This window comes from Vitis vinifera, chromosome 12, assembly GCF_030704535.1.
Source record: "Vitis vinifera cultivar Pinot Noir 40024 chromosome 12, ASM3070453v1".
Classification (NCBI taxonomy): Eukaryota; Viridiplantae; Streptophyta; class Magnoliopsida; order Vitales; family Vitaceae; genus Vitis; species Vitis vinifera.
The window spans coordinates 22,330,912-22,351,084 of record NC_081816.1 but is presented as its reverse complement, the minus strand read 5'-3'; the positions used below and the strand labels follow the sequence as shown (position 1 = coordinate 22,351,084).

The 20,173-nt window shown below is 38.5% G+C and overlaps 1 protein-coding gene across 2 annotated transcripts in view; it reads right to left on the bottom strand.

Moving 5' to 3' along the window:
- LOC100247318 (DExH-box ATP-dependent RNA helicase DExH7, chloroplastic) overlaps nt 1-20,173 on the bottom strand; it is a 126,124-nt gene that overhangs the window by 47,177 nt on the left and 58,774 nt on the right. For both annotated transcript variants that reach the window (XM_010659699.3, XM_002263853.4), the window contains exon 21: nt 9,320-9,424. In XM_010659699.3, the coding sequence (XP_010658001.1) occupies nt 9,320-9,424 (105 nt within the window). The remainder of the gene's footprint in view (nt 1-9,319; nt 9,425-20,173) is intronic.

Sequence of the window (20,173 nt, the reverse complement as noted above, 5' to 3'; positions counted from 1 at the left end):
ATGTACAATCTTTCTTTCCTTTCTTAATATAGGTCACATATATGGTAGTTAGTTCAACCTAGCCTTGTATATATATTTCTCTATTGTAAGAAGTTAACAATATGAATGAGAATTAAGGTTTTCTCTCTCTCTCTCTCTTTCAACATGGTATCAGAGCCAAAGGAGAAAACTTTATTCTTTCTGGTTTACCCGTGTAATTAATTCCGGGAATCCATCCAGTGACCGTGTTTTATTCCGGTCACCTTTTCCATCCCCCAAAGCTTTCCGGTCAGCCATATCGTAGTCAGAAAACCCTCATCACCATCAGTATTTTTCCGGCTATATTTTCCGGTGACTTTTTTGGCGACTTTTTTCCTCAACGATATTTTCCGACACTAACCACATCATCATGAGCGCAAAGAAGAGATCTGCAACTTTTCTCAAAGCACCGGAGCCAAAAACCCACCCACGCGCCATTTTTCTCCGGTAGCCTAAATCCCACGCGCCAGCGCGTGAGGGCGCATGGCCCACTTTTCGGTGCTGAGCTTCTTCTAGCAGGCTCGTCCGACGCCGTCTTGCACTTCTAAGCCTCTGTCAATCCTCTTTGAACCCTACTTCTCCATTTTTTTGGCATTTCAAGCCTCCACGGGTCTTCTTTCAGCCTCCTCCGACCTCCGACGGCAGCTCCCTTCCTTGGTCGAGACCTGTGTGTGCCTTGGGAAGGCCTCTTCTTCATCTCCAATCACTTTTCTCCTTTGTTTGGGTCCCGACATACCAGGCTCTTCTTCCATAGCTGTGATTCAACCTCCTTTTAGGGCTCTCTTCGATCCAAACATGATTCAATCTTAGGTGAAGTGGATATGGCGACTAAAAATCCTATTTTTACATCCGTCATCTCTAGATCTCCTACTATCACATCGGAAAAATTGATTGGCAGTGAGAATTATCTCTCCTGGTCAGCGTCCGTGGAACTCTGGTTTATGGGACAAGGTTATGAGGATCATCTTGTTACACCTAAGGATGCTATACCTGATGTTGACAAAGTGCAATGGAAGAAAATCGATGCACAATTATGCAGCGTATTATGGCAATTTGTTGATCCCAAAATTTTACATCTTCGTGCCTACAAAACCTTCTTTAAATTTTGGACTCAGGCTAAAGGATTATACACGAATGATATTCAACGATTATATAAGGTGGTTTTTGATATTGTTCATGTGAGACAGCAAGACATTCTTATATTGGCTGGATTGCGTCTCTTAAGGAGGAGTTCTTAACTTTGATGCCCTTCACTAATGGTACTGAAGCTCAACAAATACAGATTGACAAGTCCTTTATGGTGTTAACCCTCATTGGCCTCCGTCCAGATCTTGAATCTATCCGAGATCAGATTCTTGCTAGTCCATCAGTACCATCATTGGATGATGTGTTCGCTCATCTCTTACGCCTCTCCTCTACTCAGACCTTGTCGACTGATGGTTCTTCAGATTCATCTGTGTTAGCCTCTCAGACTAACTCTCAAGGAGGACGTAGTGGCAATCGGGGTCGAGGACAACATCCTCAGTACACCTATTATAATAAGCTTGGTCACACTCGAGATAGTTGCTATCAATTACATGGACGGCCTCCTCGCACTGCCAAAATTGCTCAGTCATCTAATCCTCTGCTATCTTGACCTGACTCCGCTACGAGCTCCACATCTCAGAGTATCACCCTTACTAGTAGTGATTATGATGCCTATCTCCGATATCAGGTAGCCACATCAGCTTCTGTTGATTCTATTGCCCAGACCGGTAATGCCTTTGTCTGCTTTACTCAGTCTCCTTCTCTTGGCCCGTGGATTCTAGATTCTAGAGCATCTGATCATATCTCTGGTAATAAACACCTTTTCTCCTCTATTACTACTACCTCTGCCTTACCTACTATTACTTTAGCTAATAGTTCCCAAACTATGGCTAAAGGTATTGGTTTGGCTCATCCTCTTCCTTCCCTACCTCTCCATTCTGCCCTTTATGCCCCTGAGTGTCCTTTTAATCTTATTTCCATCAACAAAATAACTTGCACTCTTAACTGTTCTATCACTTTTTCTAATAAATTTGTGATATTGCAGGACCGGAGTACGGGGAAGACAATTGGCATAGGGCGTGAGTCTCAATGCCTCTATCACCTCACATCACCTTCATCTCCTGCAGCTTGCATTTCCACCGATGCTCCTCTTCTAATTCACAATCGTCTGGGTCATCCTAGTCTCTCCAAGTTCCAGAAGATGGTCCCTCGTTTTTCCACTTTGTCGTCGCTTGCGTGTGAGTCGTGTCAGCTTGGGAAACATACTCGTGTCTCTTTCCCAAAGAGTTTGAATAATTGGGCAAAGTCTCCTTTTGAACTTGTCCACACTGATGTTTGGGGTCCATGTTGGATCGCGTTTACTTTAGGATTTCAGTATTTTGTCACTTTCATTGATGACTATTCAAGATGTACTTGGTTATTTTTAATGAAAAATCGAGCTGAGTTATTCTACATTTTCCAAAAATTTTATGCTGAAGTCCAGACACAATTCAATGTTTCTATTCGAGTGTTATGCAGTGACAATGTTCGGGAATATTTTTCTACACCCTTTACTTCTTTTATATCCCAACATGGGATCCTCCATCAGTCATCTTGTGCTCATACTCCTCAACAAAATGGGGTTGTTGAACGTAAAAATCAACATCTTGTTGAGACAGCTCGTACCCTCCTTCATAGTCATGTTCCTTTTCGTTTTTGGGGGGATGTTGTTCTTACAGCCTGTTACTTGATTAATCGTATGCTCTCATCTATATTACATAACCAAATCCCTCATTCCCTCCTTTTTCCTACCCAACCTCTTTATTTCCTTCCTCCTCGTGTCTTTGGTTGTACTTGTTTTGTTCATACTCTCACACCTGGATAGGACAAGCTCTCCGCCAAGGCTACGAAATGCATCTTCTTGGGATACTCTCGACTTTAGAAGGGCTATCGTTGTTATTCCCCTGACACTCATCGTTATTTTCTCTCCGCTGATGTCACCTTCTTTGAGGACTCTCCATTCTTCTCATCCTCTAAATCTCTTCCCATTTCTGAAGTATTGTCACTTCCCTATATATCCCCCCCTTCAGATGCGCTCTCTCGTCCTCTTCAGGTTTATCATCGTCGACATCGTGTTGTTGCTCCTCCTATCTCTTCAGTTGAGGTACCTGATGACTCACCTCCTGTCCCACCGATTTCTCCTACCCCGACCTTGTCATTTACTAACCATTTGCCTATTGCTCTTCAGAAAGGTAATCAATCTACTCGTAATCCTCATCCTATTTATAATTTTTTGAGCTACCATCGATTATCTTCATCCTATTCTGCCTTTGTCTCTACTTTATCCTCTGTTTCTCTTCCTAAGAGCACTAGTGAGGCACTTTCTCATCCTGGGTGGCGACAGGCAATGGTTGATGAAATGGTTGCTCTGCACTCCAATGGCAGATGGGATCTTGTTTCTTTACCTCCTGGTAAACCTACAATTGGATGTTGTTGGGTCTACACTGTTAAAGTTGGTCCTAACGGTCAGGTTGATCACCTTAAGGCACGCTTGGTTGCTAAAGGTTATACTCAGATTTATGGTTGTGACTATGGTGACACCTTCTCTCCTGTTGCCAAGATTGCTTTGTTCGCTTATTTCTCTCCATGGCAGCTATGTGTCATTGGCCTCTTTATTAGTTGGATATTAAGAATGCTTTCCTTCATGGTGAACTTCTCGAGGAAGTGTATATGGAGCAACCACCTAGTTTTGTTGTTCAGGGGGAGTCTGGTTTAGTGTGCAAGTTACGCCGCTCTCTATATGGCTTAAAACAGTCTCCTCGGGCATGGTTTGGGCGTTTCAATTCAGTAGTTCAAGAGTTTGGAATGCTTGGGAGTGAAGCAGATCATTCAGTTTTCTATCATCATAACTCTTCGAGCCAATGCATCTATTTGGTAGTTTATGTGGATGACATTGTCATTACAGGCAGTGATCAGGAGGGTATCCAAAGACTAAAGCAACACCTTTTCAACCACTTTCAAACCAAAGACTTGGGCAAACTTAATTACTTTCTGGGACTTGAAATAGCTCAATCCAGTTTAGGTGTGGTTATGTCACAAAGGAAGTATGTCTTAGACATCTTGGAAGAAACACGTATGTTAGAATGTAAACCTGTTGACACTCCTATGGATCCAAATGTCAAACTTGTACCAGGACAGGGGGAGTCTCTAAGAGATCTTGGGAGATATCGACGACTTGTAGGCAAACTGAACTACCTTACCATCACTCGGCCAGACATCTCTTTTCCTATAAGTGTGGTTAGTCAATTTCTACAGTCACCATGTGACAACCATTGGGATGTTGTGATCCACATTCTTTGATATATTAAAGGAACACCAGGCCAAGGTATGTTGTATGAAGACAAGGGTCATACCCAAATTGTTGGTTACATAGATGCAGACTGGGCTGGTTCACCCTCAGATAGGCGTTCCACCTCAAGGTATTGTGTTTTTATTGGAGGTAACTTAATATCTTGGAAGAGTAAGAAACAAGATGTAGTGGTCAAATCAAGCACTGAAACTGAGTATCGAGCTATGGCTTTGACAACATGTGAACTCATATGGTTGAGGCAACTCCTTCAGGAATTGAGATTTAGAAAAGATGAACAGATAAAGCTAGTCTGTGACAATCAGGTCGCATTACATATTGCATCCAATCCAGTCTTTCATGAAAGGACCAAGCATATTGAAGTTGACTGTCACTTCATTAGAGAGAAGATCACATCAGGGTGTGTTGCTACAAGTTTTGTTAATTCAAATGATCAACTAGCAGACATCTTCACTAAATCTCTCAGAGGTCCTAGGATTAAATACATTTGTAACAAGCTTGGTGCATATGACATATATGCTCCAACTTGAGGGGGAGTGTTGAATATAATGTATTTATAGTGTACAATCTTTCTTTCCTTTCTTAATATAGGTCACATATATGGTAGTTAGTTCAACCTAGCCTTGTATATATATTTCTCTATTGTAAGAAGTTAACAATATGAATGAGAATTAAGGTTTTTTCTCTCTCTTTCAACAGGCACCATTGGCTAGGCTATCATAGTTTTCCATATTTAAAAGCTTTGTTTGCGTTATTGTTCAACAATAAAAACCTTTTTATTGTTTCAATGTGAAATTTGCTAGTTGTCTAAGCATCATCATGCATTCTTTCCATCAGAGTCTTATAAGAAATCTAATCCTTTTTTGCTTATACATGGTGACATACAAGGACCTCCTCATGTGACCAATATCACAGGGACTAAGTGGTTTATTACCTTTATAGAGGACCATACAAATGTTTGTTCGGTATATTTCCCAAAAGAAAAATCAAAATTTGAAAAAACATTAAAAAATTTTCATGCCATGGTTAAGACCCAATTCTAAGCATAAATACAAACTCTTAAAATTGACAATGGGACAAATATTTTAACTCTATTGTTGGAAATTTTTTATTAAAGCAAGGGACTATTCATTAGTCTTCTTGGGCCCACACACTTCAAAAAATGGGATTGTGGAAAGAAAAAATAGGCATTTTTTAGATGTTGCCAAAGCACTAATGTTTACCATTAGGGTTCCTAAACCTTTCTAGGGTTAAGCAATCCTCACTACTTCCTCCTTGATTAACTAAATGCCTACTTTGGGTCCTTAAGGTCAAAACCCCTCCAAAAAGTTTCTCACACACCTATCGCTACACAAAAATCTTCACATCTCTTCTTTGCAAAGTGTTTGGGTGTATGGCATTTATCTATGTTCATAATCACAATAGAAATATACTTTATCCTAAAGCCTTAAAATGTGTCTTTCTAGGTTATTCTCCAACTCCAAAAAAGTATAACAATTATGATCTTATAACTAGGAAATTTTTTGTTAGAATGGATCTTACCCTCTTTGAAAATAAAACCTATTTTCCCAAATGTTTTCTTTGAAGGGAGAAATTTAATACAAATGATCAGTTTTGGGAACTTGTGGCATTGCCTCTTGTCCATACCTCATCTAGACTGAGGACTCCTAGCTTGAGTCCTAAATCTAAGGTACAAACAATGAAAAATCAATGATAATGCGAGATCCATTGCTAGCTAAACAACAATCCAAGTCACATCTTTACTCAAGACAGAAAAACCTAAAAGCGGTGGAAAATCAATCATCTAATCTCTACCAAGAGTCAAAATCGAACATAGGTACTTAGGAATATATAATCACTCCTAATCTTTCTTTTGTTGTTCCTCATGTTCCTTTATCTAGTCAGGAAAATGATTATAAAGATCTTGATGTTCCTATTGCTATTAGGAAACTAATTCATTCATATACTATGCATCCTACTACTAATATGTATCATGTCATAAGTTGTCTCCTTCACATAAAGCTTTTAACACTAATGTGTCAAGCGTGGTGAACAAATTTAAGGGAGAAAAAAAAAACTTCTTTTCTCTATATTCAAAAATGATTATAGTACCAATATTTATACATGAATGGTTGAGGTCATTTGCCTTAAAAAAGAAATCAAATTCTCGATTTTACAAGAGAGAGTCTCATAAAATTAGTGAATAAAATTAGAATAGGAAATATAACTATATCACAACTATGACAGCTGCAGTTGTAACACAGTTGTTAACACAATTGTTAACATAGCTATACATTCCGGATTTCCACACTCCCCCTCAATCAAGGTTGTAAATGTTAATTATTTTCAACTTGAATCTCAAATTTTCAAAGTTGGTTCTAGAAAGCGCCTTAGTCAAAATGCCTGCTATCTAGAGAGTTGTTGGAGTGTATACTAATAAAATTGTCCCTTCTTCTATCTTCTCCTTGATAAAATGGTAATCTATTTCCACATACTTTGTTTGATCATGATGAACAGGGTTCTTAGCAATACTTATGGTAGCTTGACTATCACAAAACATCTTTATAAAATCTTCTATTGGAGTTCTCAACTTGTTTAGAAGTCTCGTTAACCACATTCCTTCACAAATTCCATGTGTTTTAGCTCCAAATTATGCTTTGGCATTGCTTTAAGCTACAATAGACTGTTTCTTGCTTTGCCAATTAACCAGTTTCTCCCATACATAGGTGTTATATCTGAAGTTTGATATTTGGTCAATTATGGAATCAACCCAGTCTACAACTGAAAAAATCTCAATGTTTCTCTTTTGTGTTCTTTTGAAATGGAGTCCTTTATCCAAAGTCATTTTAAGATATCTCATAATACGATACACAACTTTCCTATGTTCCTTAGTTAGATTATTCATGAATTGGCTAACTACGCTAATTGAAAAAGCAATGTCTAGTTTTGTGTGAGAGAGATAGATGTGTTTCCCCACAAGTCTTTGATATCTCCCTTTATCCACCAGAACACTTCCTTTGACATTTCTTAGTTTAGTAGTGTAGTGTGTCTAGAGGTTTACAACCAAGCATCTTGACAGTTCCTAGTTTAATAGTACAGTCCATAGGTGTGTCTAGAGGTTTACAACTAAGCATCCCAGTCTCCTTTAGCAAGTTTAGAATATACTTACATTGGTAGATTGTAATACCCATTTTTTATCTAGCAATTTCCATCCTAAGAAAATATTTGAGATTCCCTAGGTCTTTAATTTCGAACTCATGGACAAGAAAACTCTTAAGTTTGCCTATTTCTTCCTCATGGTCTCTAATTAAGATTATGTCATTCACATAAACGATGATAATGACAGTTCTTACCTCAATTGTGTTTTACAAACAAAGTGTGGTCAAACTAAGACTGAGAGTAACCAAACCTCTTTACAACCTTGGTAAAACGATCAAACCAAGCTCAAGAAGATTGCTCGAGACCATATAGTGAATTTTTTAGTCTACAGACTTTGTTAATGTTTGTCTCAGTCTCAAGACTTGAAGGAACTTCAATGCACACTTCCTCTAAGTCACCATAGAGGAAGGCATTCCTAAAGTAAATCCAATTACAAACCTACAGGTATATCATTGAGATAAATCTATTTGACCCACACTAGACCTAACTTGTCATATGCAATTAGTGTTGTAAGTCAATTCTTACATAATTTGAGTGATTGACACATGAGTGCAGTAAATCGTATCATGACCCATCCAAAGTCCTCTCCAGGCAAAGGTATTATGTTCACCAAACATGGACATCTAGATATTAAGGGTTACACAGATTTTGACTTTGTCGAATCCAAATTGGATAAAAAGTCTACTTCAGGGTATGTGTCATTTGTAGGAGGAATTTGGTCACCTAGAGGCGTAATAAACAAAATGTAGTCTTATTGTCCAGTGTAGAAGCTGAATGCTGAGCACCCCATCATGCAACTACGGAGCTTACTTAGCTAAGAATTCTCTTAAGCAAGCTTGGGTTTGGTCCTAAGAAACCTATGGTACTCTTTTATGATAACACAACAGCTATTGAGATTGCGAATAATCCAGTACAACACGATCAAAGTAAGCATATTGAACTTGACAGAAATTACATCAAGGATATCTTAGATTCTGGCATGATAAAGGTTCCCTACATCAAGAGTGCAGATCAGCTGATGAATATGATGACCCATGTTGTTACTAGTGGTCCATTCTATGCATCATTATCCAAGTTGGGCATGTGCAATATCCATGCACCAGCTTGAGGGGGAGAGTTAGCATATATTCACAACTGTGATTTACAACTGTAATTTATGTAACTTAGAGCTGTGATTGATTATATAGTTGTGATTTATACAACTGTCCACTATTCTATATAGTAGGCTATCCTAAAACAACCTTGTGTACCCTATATAAATACCATTGAAATATATGAAAAATTCATTCAGCAATTTATCAAGTGAAACAAATCCACCCAGTCAAGAAAAGTAGCGCCCACATCATTTAACTCTGAAGTGGATCAGCAGAACTTTCCACAAGCTGTCCAGGTTCGCAAATGTAACTACATGACTGCTTTTAAAAAGAGGAGTTCCCAAAATAACAAAGAAAAATACTGTTACATAGCAGATACAAATTAATAAACTAACTAAAACTTCTGGTGTATCAAACATACAATATATGGTATTAAAGAAAATTATGTTCTTTTAATAGATAAGAAAGTAGTGACCAGCAAAAACAGGCAGAATAAGAGAATTTGGATCATGTAGTCAAACATGAGGTGAAACTCAATAAGTGACATAGTTCTCTTGGACTAGCTCATGCACATAAAATACAAAGCTAACTGTTTACATCTACAATTATACGAGAGTATGATTTGTTAAAGGAGCCATTCTTAATGCCATGATCATTAATATAGAAAAGAACGAACCTTCTGTGGATTATAACGATTTTCCTTATGCTTTCCACAATCAATCACATACACCACATCATCTATCGTTATGCTGGTTTCTGCTATGTTTGTGGCTATAATAACCTGGGACATATACACATAGAAAAGAAAAATCAATAATGATTGGTAGAAAAAATCAACAAAGAGTCCAAATATGCTTTGCATTCTTTGTTGTAATGTCACTGTCTACTATCTACTATATTTGTTTGTACTTTTTCCCTTCTCTTTTTTTTTTTTTTTTTTTTTTTTTTTTTTTTTGTTTTGCTGTTATATGGAATTGAACTTGGAAGCTCTCCCATCCCTACCATAAACTTGCCACTTTAGCCAAGCCTCCTCTTTGGAAAAATAAATAGCAAGACTACTTAAGTATCAATTGTTTACATTTCTCATTTTTATATATATAAAAAAAAAAGGTATTTTCATCAGGCGATCCTTTATCTTTATCCAGAGCATTCAAGAGGCTTACCAAGACCAAAAAGGCCCAATAGCCAGCTTAGCTGGGCACTTGTTAACATGGCATTTGCAGCTTCTAATTTATTTCCTTTTTCTGCTTGCCTTAATATCTTACATCTTATGGTAGTTCTACAGAGTGTTATTAGAATCCTAGTGTTATTCAGTAGTATGTGAGAGTCATGTGGCCTATAAAGTATTGTAAATGGCTGAAAGAACAAGGTCTTAAAGGCATGTTTGGTCCATCAACATCTAATCTGGGAATGGTAATCTTCTTTCCAAAAATAGGTACCTGGAATGGAATGGATAGGAACCATTTCAACGTTTGTTTACGGTTAGGGATTTGAAATTCCCATTAACTTTCATTCCCACTTTAGTGTTTGCTTATCTCAGGAACTATGTAGGGATTAATGTAAATTTACAAAACAATCCTTCAAATTATATTTACAAAACTTCAATTTATACACAAATAACTAAAGGAATAAAATCAAATTATCCGGTCTCCTTTCTTCCATTTTGGGATGGGTAAGACTCAATTTGGGAGGATTTTGTTGGATAAAACCAATTCTAGTTTTAATGGAAACATAATACACATTTGAAGAATTTCTGAATTCCTTTATTGATAATATTCGGTACACACCATACACATATATATACACAAAAGACTAAATAAGAAAATATCAATCTAGCTTGATTCTCTCCTAAAATTAGGAAACTGAATCCTAAGGAAATATCCTAAATGATCTCTCCTTTTTTATTCCTAAAATACTTTCCTAAATTAAAATCCTAACTTTGAATGACAAATTTCAACACTCCCCCTCAAGCTGGAGAATATATATCATATAATCCCAGCTTGCAAGTTAAGTCTTCGAAGTAAGGCCTAGGTAAAGCTTTTGTGAGGATGTCTGCGGTTTGGTGCTTGGTAGGAACGTAGTTCAATTTAACCGTCTCACTAGTCACCTTTTCTGTGATGAAGTGTCTGTCAATCTCAACGTGTTTGGTCCTGTCATGATGCACGGGGTTCTTTGCTATGCTTATAGCTGCCTAATTATCACACATCATCAGAATCGGAGATGAACTCGGTTATCCCAATTCACTAAGAACCCATTTTATCCAAATCCCTTCACAGATTCCCTGTGCTAGAGCTTTGTACTCAGCTTCTGCACTACTTCTGGCTACAACTGATTGCTTCTTACTCCTCCAGGTAACAAGATTTCCCCAGACAAAAGAACAGTATCCAAAAGTGGACCGTCTGTCTATGATGTTTCCTGCCCAATCCGCATCTGAGTATACTTTAGTGTCATGATTCTCTGTCTTTCTGAAGAATAGACCTTTCCCTGGTGTCATTTTTAAATATCTAAGAATCCTGTAGACTGCTTCCATGTGTTCCTCAGTGGGGCTGTGCATGAATTGACTTACAACACTCACTGCAAAGCCAATATCTGGCCGAGTGTGTGAGAGATAAATCAAGCGCCCAACGAGTCGCTGATATCTCCCCCTGTCTACCGATGTACTCTCTTTCTCGATACCAAGTTTCTTCTGACTATCCATAGGAGTATCAATTGGTTTGCATCCAAACATACCGGTCTCCTTAAGAAGATCGAGTATGTATTTTCTTTGAGAGACTATAATTCCCTTCCTTGATCTAGCCACTTCCATACCAAGGAAATATTTCAAATTTCCAAGGTCTTTAACTTCAAACTCTTCTGACAAATACTTCTTCAAATTCTGTAATTCCTCCATATCATTCCCAGATAGAATAATATCATCGACATAGACTATAAATATGGTCATTTTCCCGGCATGAGACTTCTTGACAAATAGAGTATGATCAGCCTGACCTTGTTTGTAGCCCAGCTTCAAGACTGCCTTTGTGAATCTATCAAACCAGGCTCGGGGAGATTGTTTAAGGCCATACAAGGATTTTTGGAGTTTGCAAACCTGATTCTTTGCCATACTTCCTTCGAAACCAGGTGGTATTTCCATGTAGACTTCCTCTTCTAGGTCACCATTTAGAAACGCATTTTTTATGTCCAGTTGTTGCAAGCACCAATCTTGATTGACAGCCAATGAGAGAAGAATCCTGATAGTGTTCAGTTTTGCAACAGGAGCAAAAGTCTCCTGATAGTCTATCCCATAGGATTGTGTAAACCCTCAAGCTACCAAACGAGCCTTGAATCTCTCGATTGATCCATCTGCTTTGTATTTTATGGTGAAAATCCACTTGCACCCCACGGACCTCTTCCCAACCGGCAAATCTGTGATAGTCCATGTCCCATTCTTCTCAAGTGCATCAATCTCATCTTGTACTGCCTTCTTCCATTCTGAAATTTTGAATGCCTCTTGTATTGTGTTGAGAACCTGAGTATCATCAAGAGAAGTAGCAAATGCTCTGTAAGATGGTGATAGCCCTTCATTCGTAACATAATTCCCAATTGGATGATCTGTACATCTCCTAACACCCTTCCTCAATGCAATCGGCAGAGTAGAATCATCAATGCTGGGAATTAACACCTCTCCAGCCCTATCCTCACCTATGTTCTCTTCAGGTAGACTTGAAATGGAGTCAATATATTGGCCACATGTTGGCTGTGATCCGTGCTCTAATTCCTGTCTTTTCCTCCTCCTGATGTAAACTTGTAAGTTCTTATTAGCAAGTTGTGGGGCTATAGGTTGAATAGGCATGGGAGACTGGATGGTCACGGGAGAAGGAACATTTGTGGACTGGGCTGGCTGGACTGATGACAGCATGGGTGTGGACAACTCAGGTGACTCTGAGTGAGAAAAAGGTACAACCTCAAGAAGAGACTCCCAAACTTGATGTTCATTCATGCTCTCCCCCTGAACATGAGATTTGGAATAGAAGAAGACATGTTCAAAGAAAGAGACGTCCATGGTGGTGTAAAATTTTTTGTTGGTTGGAGAATAGCATTTGTACCCTTTTTTGGTTGGAGAATACCCTAGAAAATGCACTTATTGGCTCGAGGAGCAAATTTGCTACGATTTTGAGGATACACATGAACGAATGTCGTGCAACCAAATACTTTGAGTGGTAAATCAGAAGAGGTTGCATGGGTGTGAGGGAATTTTTTTAAGAGAAGTTGACGTGGGGATTGAAAGGTAAGCACTCTGGATGGCATACGGTTAATCAAATAGGTAGCTGTGAGAATGGCTTCCCCCCAGAAATAGTTTGGAACATTAGAGGAAAACATAAGGCACCGGGCAACCTCCAAGAGATGTCTATTTTTGCGTTCAGCCACCCCATTTTGTTGTAGGGTGTCAACGCAAGAACTTATGTGGATAATGTCGTGATTTTGAAGATAAGTACTGAGACTACTAGTAAAGTATTCCTTTGCATTATCTGACTTGAGGACTTGAATTTTTGAATTGAATTGATTTTGAACCATAAGATTGAAGGTTTGAAAAATGTGCCCGACCTCTGACTTTTCTTTCATAAGGAAAACCCATGTTACCCATGTATGATCATCAACGAATGTCACAAACCATCGAGTGCCAGAAATATTTTTTATCCGTGAGGAACCCCACACATCACTATGTACTAAAGAGAAAACAGTCGAAGGTTTGTATGGGATTTGAGGATATACTGTACGAGTATGCTTTGCAAACTGACAAATTTCACAGTGATAAGATGCTGGATTTTTATTGATAAATAATTTGGGAAACAATTTGGCAAGGTAAACAAAGCTAGGATGACCAAGGCGATAGTGTAACATTATATTCTCACTATCTTTATTGACCTTAGAATTTGACACAGAATTAAAAGACTCTAACATACTCTGAGACTGTACGCAACTTGCTTGAGAGACTTGGTTTGAGAATTGGCCACATGTGAGGAGGTAGAGTCCGGAACACAGTTCAGCACTGCCAATCATCTTCCCCGATTTCAAGTCCTGAAAAACACACGAGTTTGGATAAAATTTAGTAACACATTGGAGATCACGGGCCAATTTGCTAATGGACAAAAGATTACAATCCAAGTTTGGAACATGGAGAACAGAGTCAAGATACAAGTCTTTAGTAAGTTTTATGGAACCTGTCCCAGCAATTTTTGACTTTGAACCATCAGCAATATGGACGGATGAATGACCATTACTTGGCTTGTAATTTTGAAGAATGGCAGCATCTCCTGTCATGTGATCAGAAGCACCTGTGTCCACTATCCACGGCTTCATTCCTCCTCGATTAGCAGTGAAGGCTATCCCGGTAGTACTGCCACTGCCAACTTGGCTTAATAGTTTCTGTAGCATCTCCATCTGCTCTTTGTTGAATGGACTCGGCTCGGGAACAGATGTGCTCTCAAAGTTGGCAACCACGTGTGCTCTACCATCTCTGTTAAACCGTGGCTTTGGTTTCCAATCAGCCGGTTTCCCATGAAGCTTCCAGCAAGCTTCCTTATAATGGCCTAGTTTCTTACAATAATCACACCAAGGCCTATCCCGTTTCTGACGATCTCCACCACTACTATTAAATGACCGAGCAGCAAGGGCAGAGGCATCCAATGTTGGGGCAGGTTGCTCTTTGGATCCCATCATCACTTTCTTTCTACTTTCTTCACGCCTAACCTTTGAAAAAGCCTCCCTGAGACTTGGCAGGGGTTTAATGCCCATGATTCGGCCTCTAACATCATCCAATTCCCTGTTTAGTCCTAGGAAGAACTTGAACAGTCTCTTTTGTTCCACAATTTGCCTGTATGTTGCTGCATCATCCGAACATTTCCATGAGTGAGTCTCGAATAAGTCAAGTTGCTGCCAATACCTTGTGAGTGTGTTGTAATACTGAGTAACTGACTGCTCTCCTTGGCGGAAGTCATATAGGGCTGATTCAACCTGAAAAAGTTCTGAAGTATTTTCAGAACTTGAGTAAGTTTCTTTGGCTGCATCCCATATGTCATTTGCAGTCCCAAACAGCAAGAAATTTTCACCTATGTCATTGTTCATGGAATTGATAAGCCATGACATGATCATGCTGTTTTCAATCTTCCACTTCCTGAAACCCGGTTCTGTAGTTTCTGGCATGGCTACTTCTCCAGTGAGGTACTCATCCTTTCCTTTACCGCAAATGAACAGCAACACAGATTGTGACCACTGTAAATAGTTATGGCCATTTAATTTGTGTCCTGTGATGAGAATAGGAGAGGAATCACTGCCACCAAGGTTTGGAATTTCAGACCTGCCCCCTGATTCTGGTGTCGTGACGCTGGATACTTGTGATGATGTCATTCCGTATTTTGTCATGGAGGTGAGGAAGACAGTTGAATATGGTTGCTAGAAATTGGGAAGAGAGAAAACCAGAGATACCGACCTAATGGAAAAGAAAAATAATCGTGGCACCACCGGAAAGGTAGAAGAACACTTCCCAAGGCACGTGCAGGGATTGGGGTTGAGAAAAAAATAGTCCGAGAAACACTGTTCGGAGGGCCCGCAGAGGCAAAAGAACCCAAAAGAGGCACGTGCAGGGCTCGGATGGCAGAAACAGGTGTGAAGGGTGGCTAGTCGGCGTCAGGCAAGGCTGGAAGAGGAAGCGCGTCGTCGGAAAGTGGCTCATGCGCCGGCACGTGAGATGTAGTCACTGGCCGGAAAAACGCGCGTGAACGGCGCGTGGGTGGTTTTTTGGCTCCGGTGCTTTGGGAAAAATTGGAGATCTCTTCCAGGCGCTCCTTGCGGTGTGGGAAAAAGACGTCACCGGAAAAGTTTGCCAGAAAAGTTCGACGGAAAAGTCGCCAGCGGTGAATGTTTTCTGACGACGATTCGACCGACCAGAAAGTCGTTTCCCGGAATTGATGACATGGGGAAACTGGAAAGAATTAGGTTTTCTCCCTTGGCTCTGAGAACAGGGACTGATGGCCGGAATGAGAGATGGCCAGAGAGAGAGATGGCCAGAGAGACTTGGCCGGAATGAATGATGGCCTGAATAAGAGGCGGCCAGAAGGGATTAGGGTTTCAGAAAACTGGCTCTGATACCATAAAGAATTTCTGAATTCCTTTATTGATAATATTCGGTACACACCATACACATATATATACACAAAAGATTGAATAAGAAAATATCAATCTAGCTTGATTCTCTCCTAAAATTAGGAAACTGAATCCTAAGGAAATATCCTAAATGATCTCTCCTTTTTTATTCCTAAAATACTTTCCTAAATTAAAATCCTAACTTTGAATGCCAAATTTCAACAACATTTATATAAGAGGATTAGCTGATTTTTACCTTAAAAATTTGAATTACTCCTATTCTGACCCTAAATTAATCTCATAATTAAGCCCTTATATGATTGTCCTACCATATACAATAACTCCTACAATTCAGTCCTTATACAATTGTCCTAGCATATATAATAGTTGACTAATTCCACTAGCTATCTTGTTTTCTTTCTTCTTCTTTTTTTCTTTTTTTTTGAAAGGAAACAAGAAGATATTTTTTGTGCCTTATCTCTTTCTTCTACTTGTCTATTCTTCAGTGTCAATTGTATACTTTGTGTGTACTTTGTTGCGCCTTTGTTATATATATATATATATATATATAAGGGTGCAACAAAATACACGCAAAGTATACAATTGACACTAGAGAACAGATCTGTAGAAGAAAGAGGTAAGGCACAAAAAACGAGCCCCCTCACCCTCTCTCCTTAGAAGTAATTCTACTAGTTAGAACTTACCAAAAAAGCAAAATCAGCCAATTATAATACAAACAAATTCCTAAACTTAGGGAATTCTACCAATTTACAACACTCTCCCTCAAGCTAGTTCGAAAATGTTTCCATACCTAACTTGCTGTTGAATTGAAACTTGGATAGGAAACTCGTTTTGTGAAAATGTCAACTAGATGTAGCTTAAATGTGATGAAAAGAGTGCAAATCAGTCTTCTCTTTGATAAAATATTTGTCTATTTCAATATGTTTTGTCTTGTCGTGTTAAATAGAATTATGAGCAAAGTTTATTGTCACTTAGTTGTCACAATATAGCCTCATAGGTCTTTCAATCTCTACCTGCAATTCCTTTAGTGAAGTTTTGATCCACATGAGTTCACAAGTACCTAAGGTCATAGCTTGAAATTCAGACTCAACACTTGACCTGGCAACTACAAGTGGCTTTTTACTCCTCCAAGTCACTATATTGCCTCCCACAAAGGTGCAGTATCTAGAAGTGGACCTTTTGTTAGTCATTGATTATCTCTAGTCAACATTAACATAAGCCTCTACACACATGTGATTGTTTGTGAAGAATAACAACCCTTCGCCCATGTCTTTAGATATCTTAAGATCCTCATTATGGCCTCCATGTTGTCTTTTGAAAGAGTATGCATAAATTGACATACCATGCTTATGGCTATGTAATGCCCGACCTTGTGTGAGAAAAATAAATTAACTTTCTAATAAGTCATTGATATCTTCCCGTAACAACTGGTACTCCTTTCATTGTTGCTCCTAACTTACAATTATGATCTATAGGGTTTTTATAGGTTTACATCCTTACATTGTAGTTTCACTAATAAATCAAGAATACACTTCCTTTGAGATACATAGATTCCCTGCTTTGATCTTGCTACTTCAAAGATGAGAAAATAAATGAGATTTCCCAAATTTGTTCTCTCAAATTCCTTAGCCAATTTCTCTTTCAGTTTCTATATATCCTCTAAATAATCTCTTGTGACTATGCTGTCGTCAATGTAGACAATAAGAATAATCATCCTATTTTATATGATTATCTGATGAACAATGCATTGCCTGCCTAACTTTGCCACAATTCAAATTTGACAAGAGATTGAGCAAATCTTTCAAACCACACCCGCGAAGATTATTTCAACCCTTACAATTATTTTTTTAGCTTGCACACTTTTCCACTATTGAACTATCCCTCAAAACCATGAGGTACATCCACAAAGACCTCTTTTTCTATATTTCCATGGAAGCAAGCCCTTTTCTACATGCTTAGAGTAAGCTCTCAACACTATACTTGAATAATCTCTAATCACTCCTTCTATACCCAACCATCCAAGATTACCAAAGGAACATCCGTCAAGTTTAACTTTGCCAAACCCATTGGAAGGGGTAACCAGTCCATCATTTCTCTCCTTTTCGACCTGTTTGAATAGCAAGCACTCAAGGCTCGGTGACTAAGGCCCAAAGATATAGAGAAAGTAAATCATATCCCAAATGTCCATTGATCTCTATTTATGCTCAAATAACCTTGCATTCCTCTCCAACCAAACCAAGGATAATACAATCACCTATTAAAGAATCTTTCCTCTAGGTAGGTTGCCAAAGCCTTTAAAGGAGATTCTCGACATCTCCACTATGCCTCTAGGAGGAATCCATTTGAGACTAGCGATGTTGAACAATTTATGCCAAACTTGTAATGTTGTGGGACAATAGAGAAAAAGATGATCAGTTAATTCACTACTCTTCAAACGCATTATGCATTAGTTTAGGCTAAGAGCTTTGTAGGGCCTCCTCAACTAAAGCAAGTAATTGGTGTTAATTGACCACAAATCAAGCAAAGGCCTTTACTTTTAGTGGAGCTTTTGAGTTCAAGATTAACTTAGTAGGAAAAAAGGGGTTAAGACAAGAAAGGTAGGCAAAACTGAGAGAGATTTAAAGAAAGAGCACACAGAAAAGATATGAGGGAATCAAAGACTACACCCTTTCATCCATAAAGGAGGTTAAAATGCTCACATGATGCAAGGAGAAGAGGAGGCTAGAAAGATCCTCTGTCTCTGGATCAGAAAGGTTTCGACAATAATTAAAAATCCAGGATAGACCAATAAAGGACCAGTCTTTAGATAAGGAAACAAACACATTTTTAGACCATATAACTCTGAAAAGATTTGGAAATTGATACTTGAGAGGTTAATCACCTAACCAAGTATCCTCCAAAAAAGAATTTTAGTCCAATATTGGCATCCCAATCATTAGAGTGCATCCCATAAATTCTTAAGATGACCCTATGCCAGAAAGTGTTCCTACCTATAGGAAACCTTCACATCCACTTTCTTACAAGGGCTTTATTCCTCAAAGAGATTCTCTCTAACCCAAATCCTTCATCCCATTTCGATTTGCACACTTGGTCCGACATAACTAAGTAATCTTTTTTCCTTTCCTCTAACCCCAACCAAAGAAAGTATCTTTGCAATGTCTTAATTCTAGAAGGCACTTTAATAAGGATCTTAAAAATCTAATGGAAATAAGCGTGGATAAGAGATAAACAAGATTGCCCAAGTGTAATTCTACCTCCCAAGGACAAAGTTTTTTTTCCAACCATCTAGCCAATAAGAAATCCTATCTATCACTGGAACCTAAAAAGAATCGACTCTAAGATTTCCCCTTAAAGGGAGACCTAAGTAAGGCACCAATCAAAGACCTACATTCCATCAGAGAAGCTAGATCAACAATAACATCCTCTCTCTCATTAATGCCTACTACAGTGTTCTTCTCTAGATTAATCTTGATACATGATATGTGTCCCAATACCAATAGGATAAGCTTAAGACTTAGCAACTCCTCACAATTTGCTTTAAAGAAAAAAATAGTATCATCCAAACTGGAGACGAGACACCCATGTCTGCTTCTTCCCTATCACAAAGCCTTCCACTAAATTGCAATCCTATACTCTTACAACCATTCTACTCAACATATCAATTGTAATGGTAAAAAGGGAAGGGTAGAGAGGGCCAACTTGGCTTAAAACTCTAAATGCTTTAACCCAACCTTTGGCATAACTATTCACTATGACAATAAAAGAGGTTGAAGATAAGCAACCCCTAATCAACATCCTCCACCTTAGACTAAAAACCTTTCCTCTTTAAAGCATGATCCAAGAAATCCTAGTTCACATGATCATATGCCTTTTCAAAGTCTATCTTGAAGACAACTCCAAATTTTCCAGCATATATTCTCTCATCAACCACTTTATTAGCAACCAATATCGCATCTAGGATTTGCCTACTCTCAACAAATGCACATTGAGCCTAACGGATGGTCTCCTAAAAAACCTTTCAAATGCGGTAAGAAAGCTGACCGAAAATCTCAATTGTAAATAAAATGCTAAAGCCTAAATACGTGATAACCCTGATCAAGAAAAACCAAAGATAGAGTTACCACGACTTTATAGTATTTCAGGTTATCGTTCTCAAGGAATCAGAAAATTTAACTAGTTTTGCCTAAACCAAATCAAGTAGTGACTTTTATGAAAAAGTGATTAGATTAAAATTATGATTTGATTGATAAAATGAGAAAACTATGATAATTAATTGTGGAGATTTTCACGAATCTAGTTTCCGACTAAGGACTAAGGGATAACAAGTATTGATTAAAGAATTTTTTATCTTCTAAGATTGGATCACTAATATAGGCCATAGGCCATC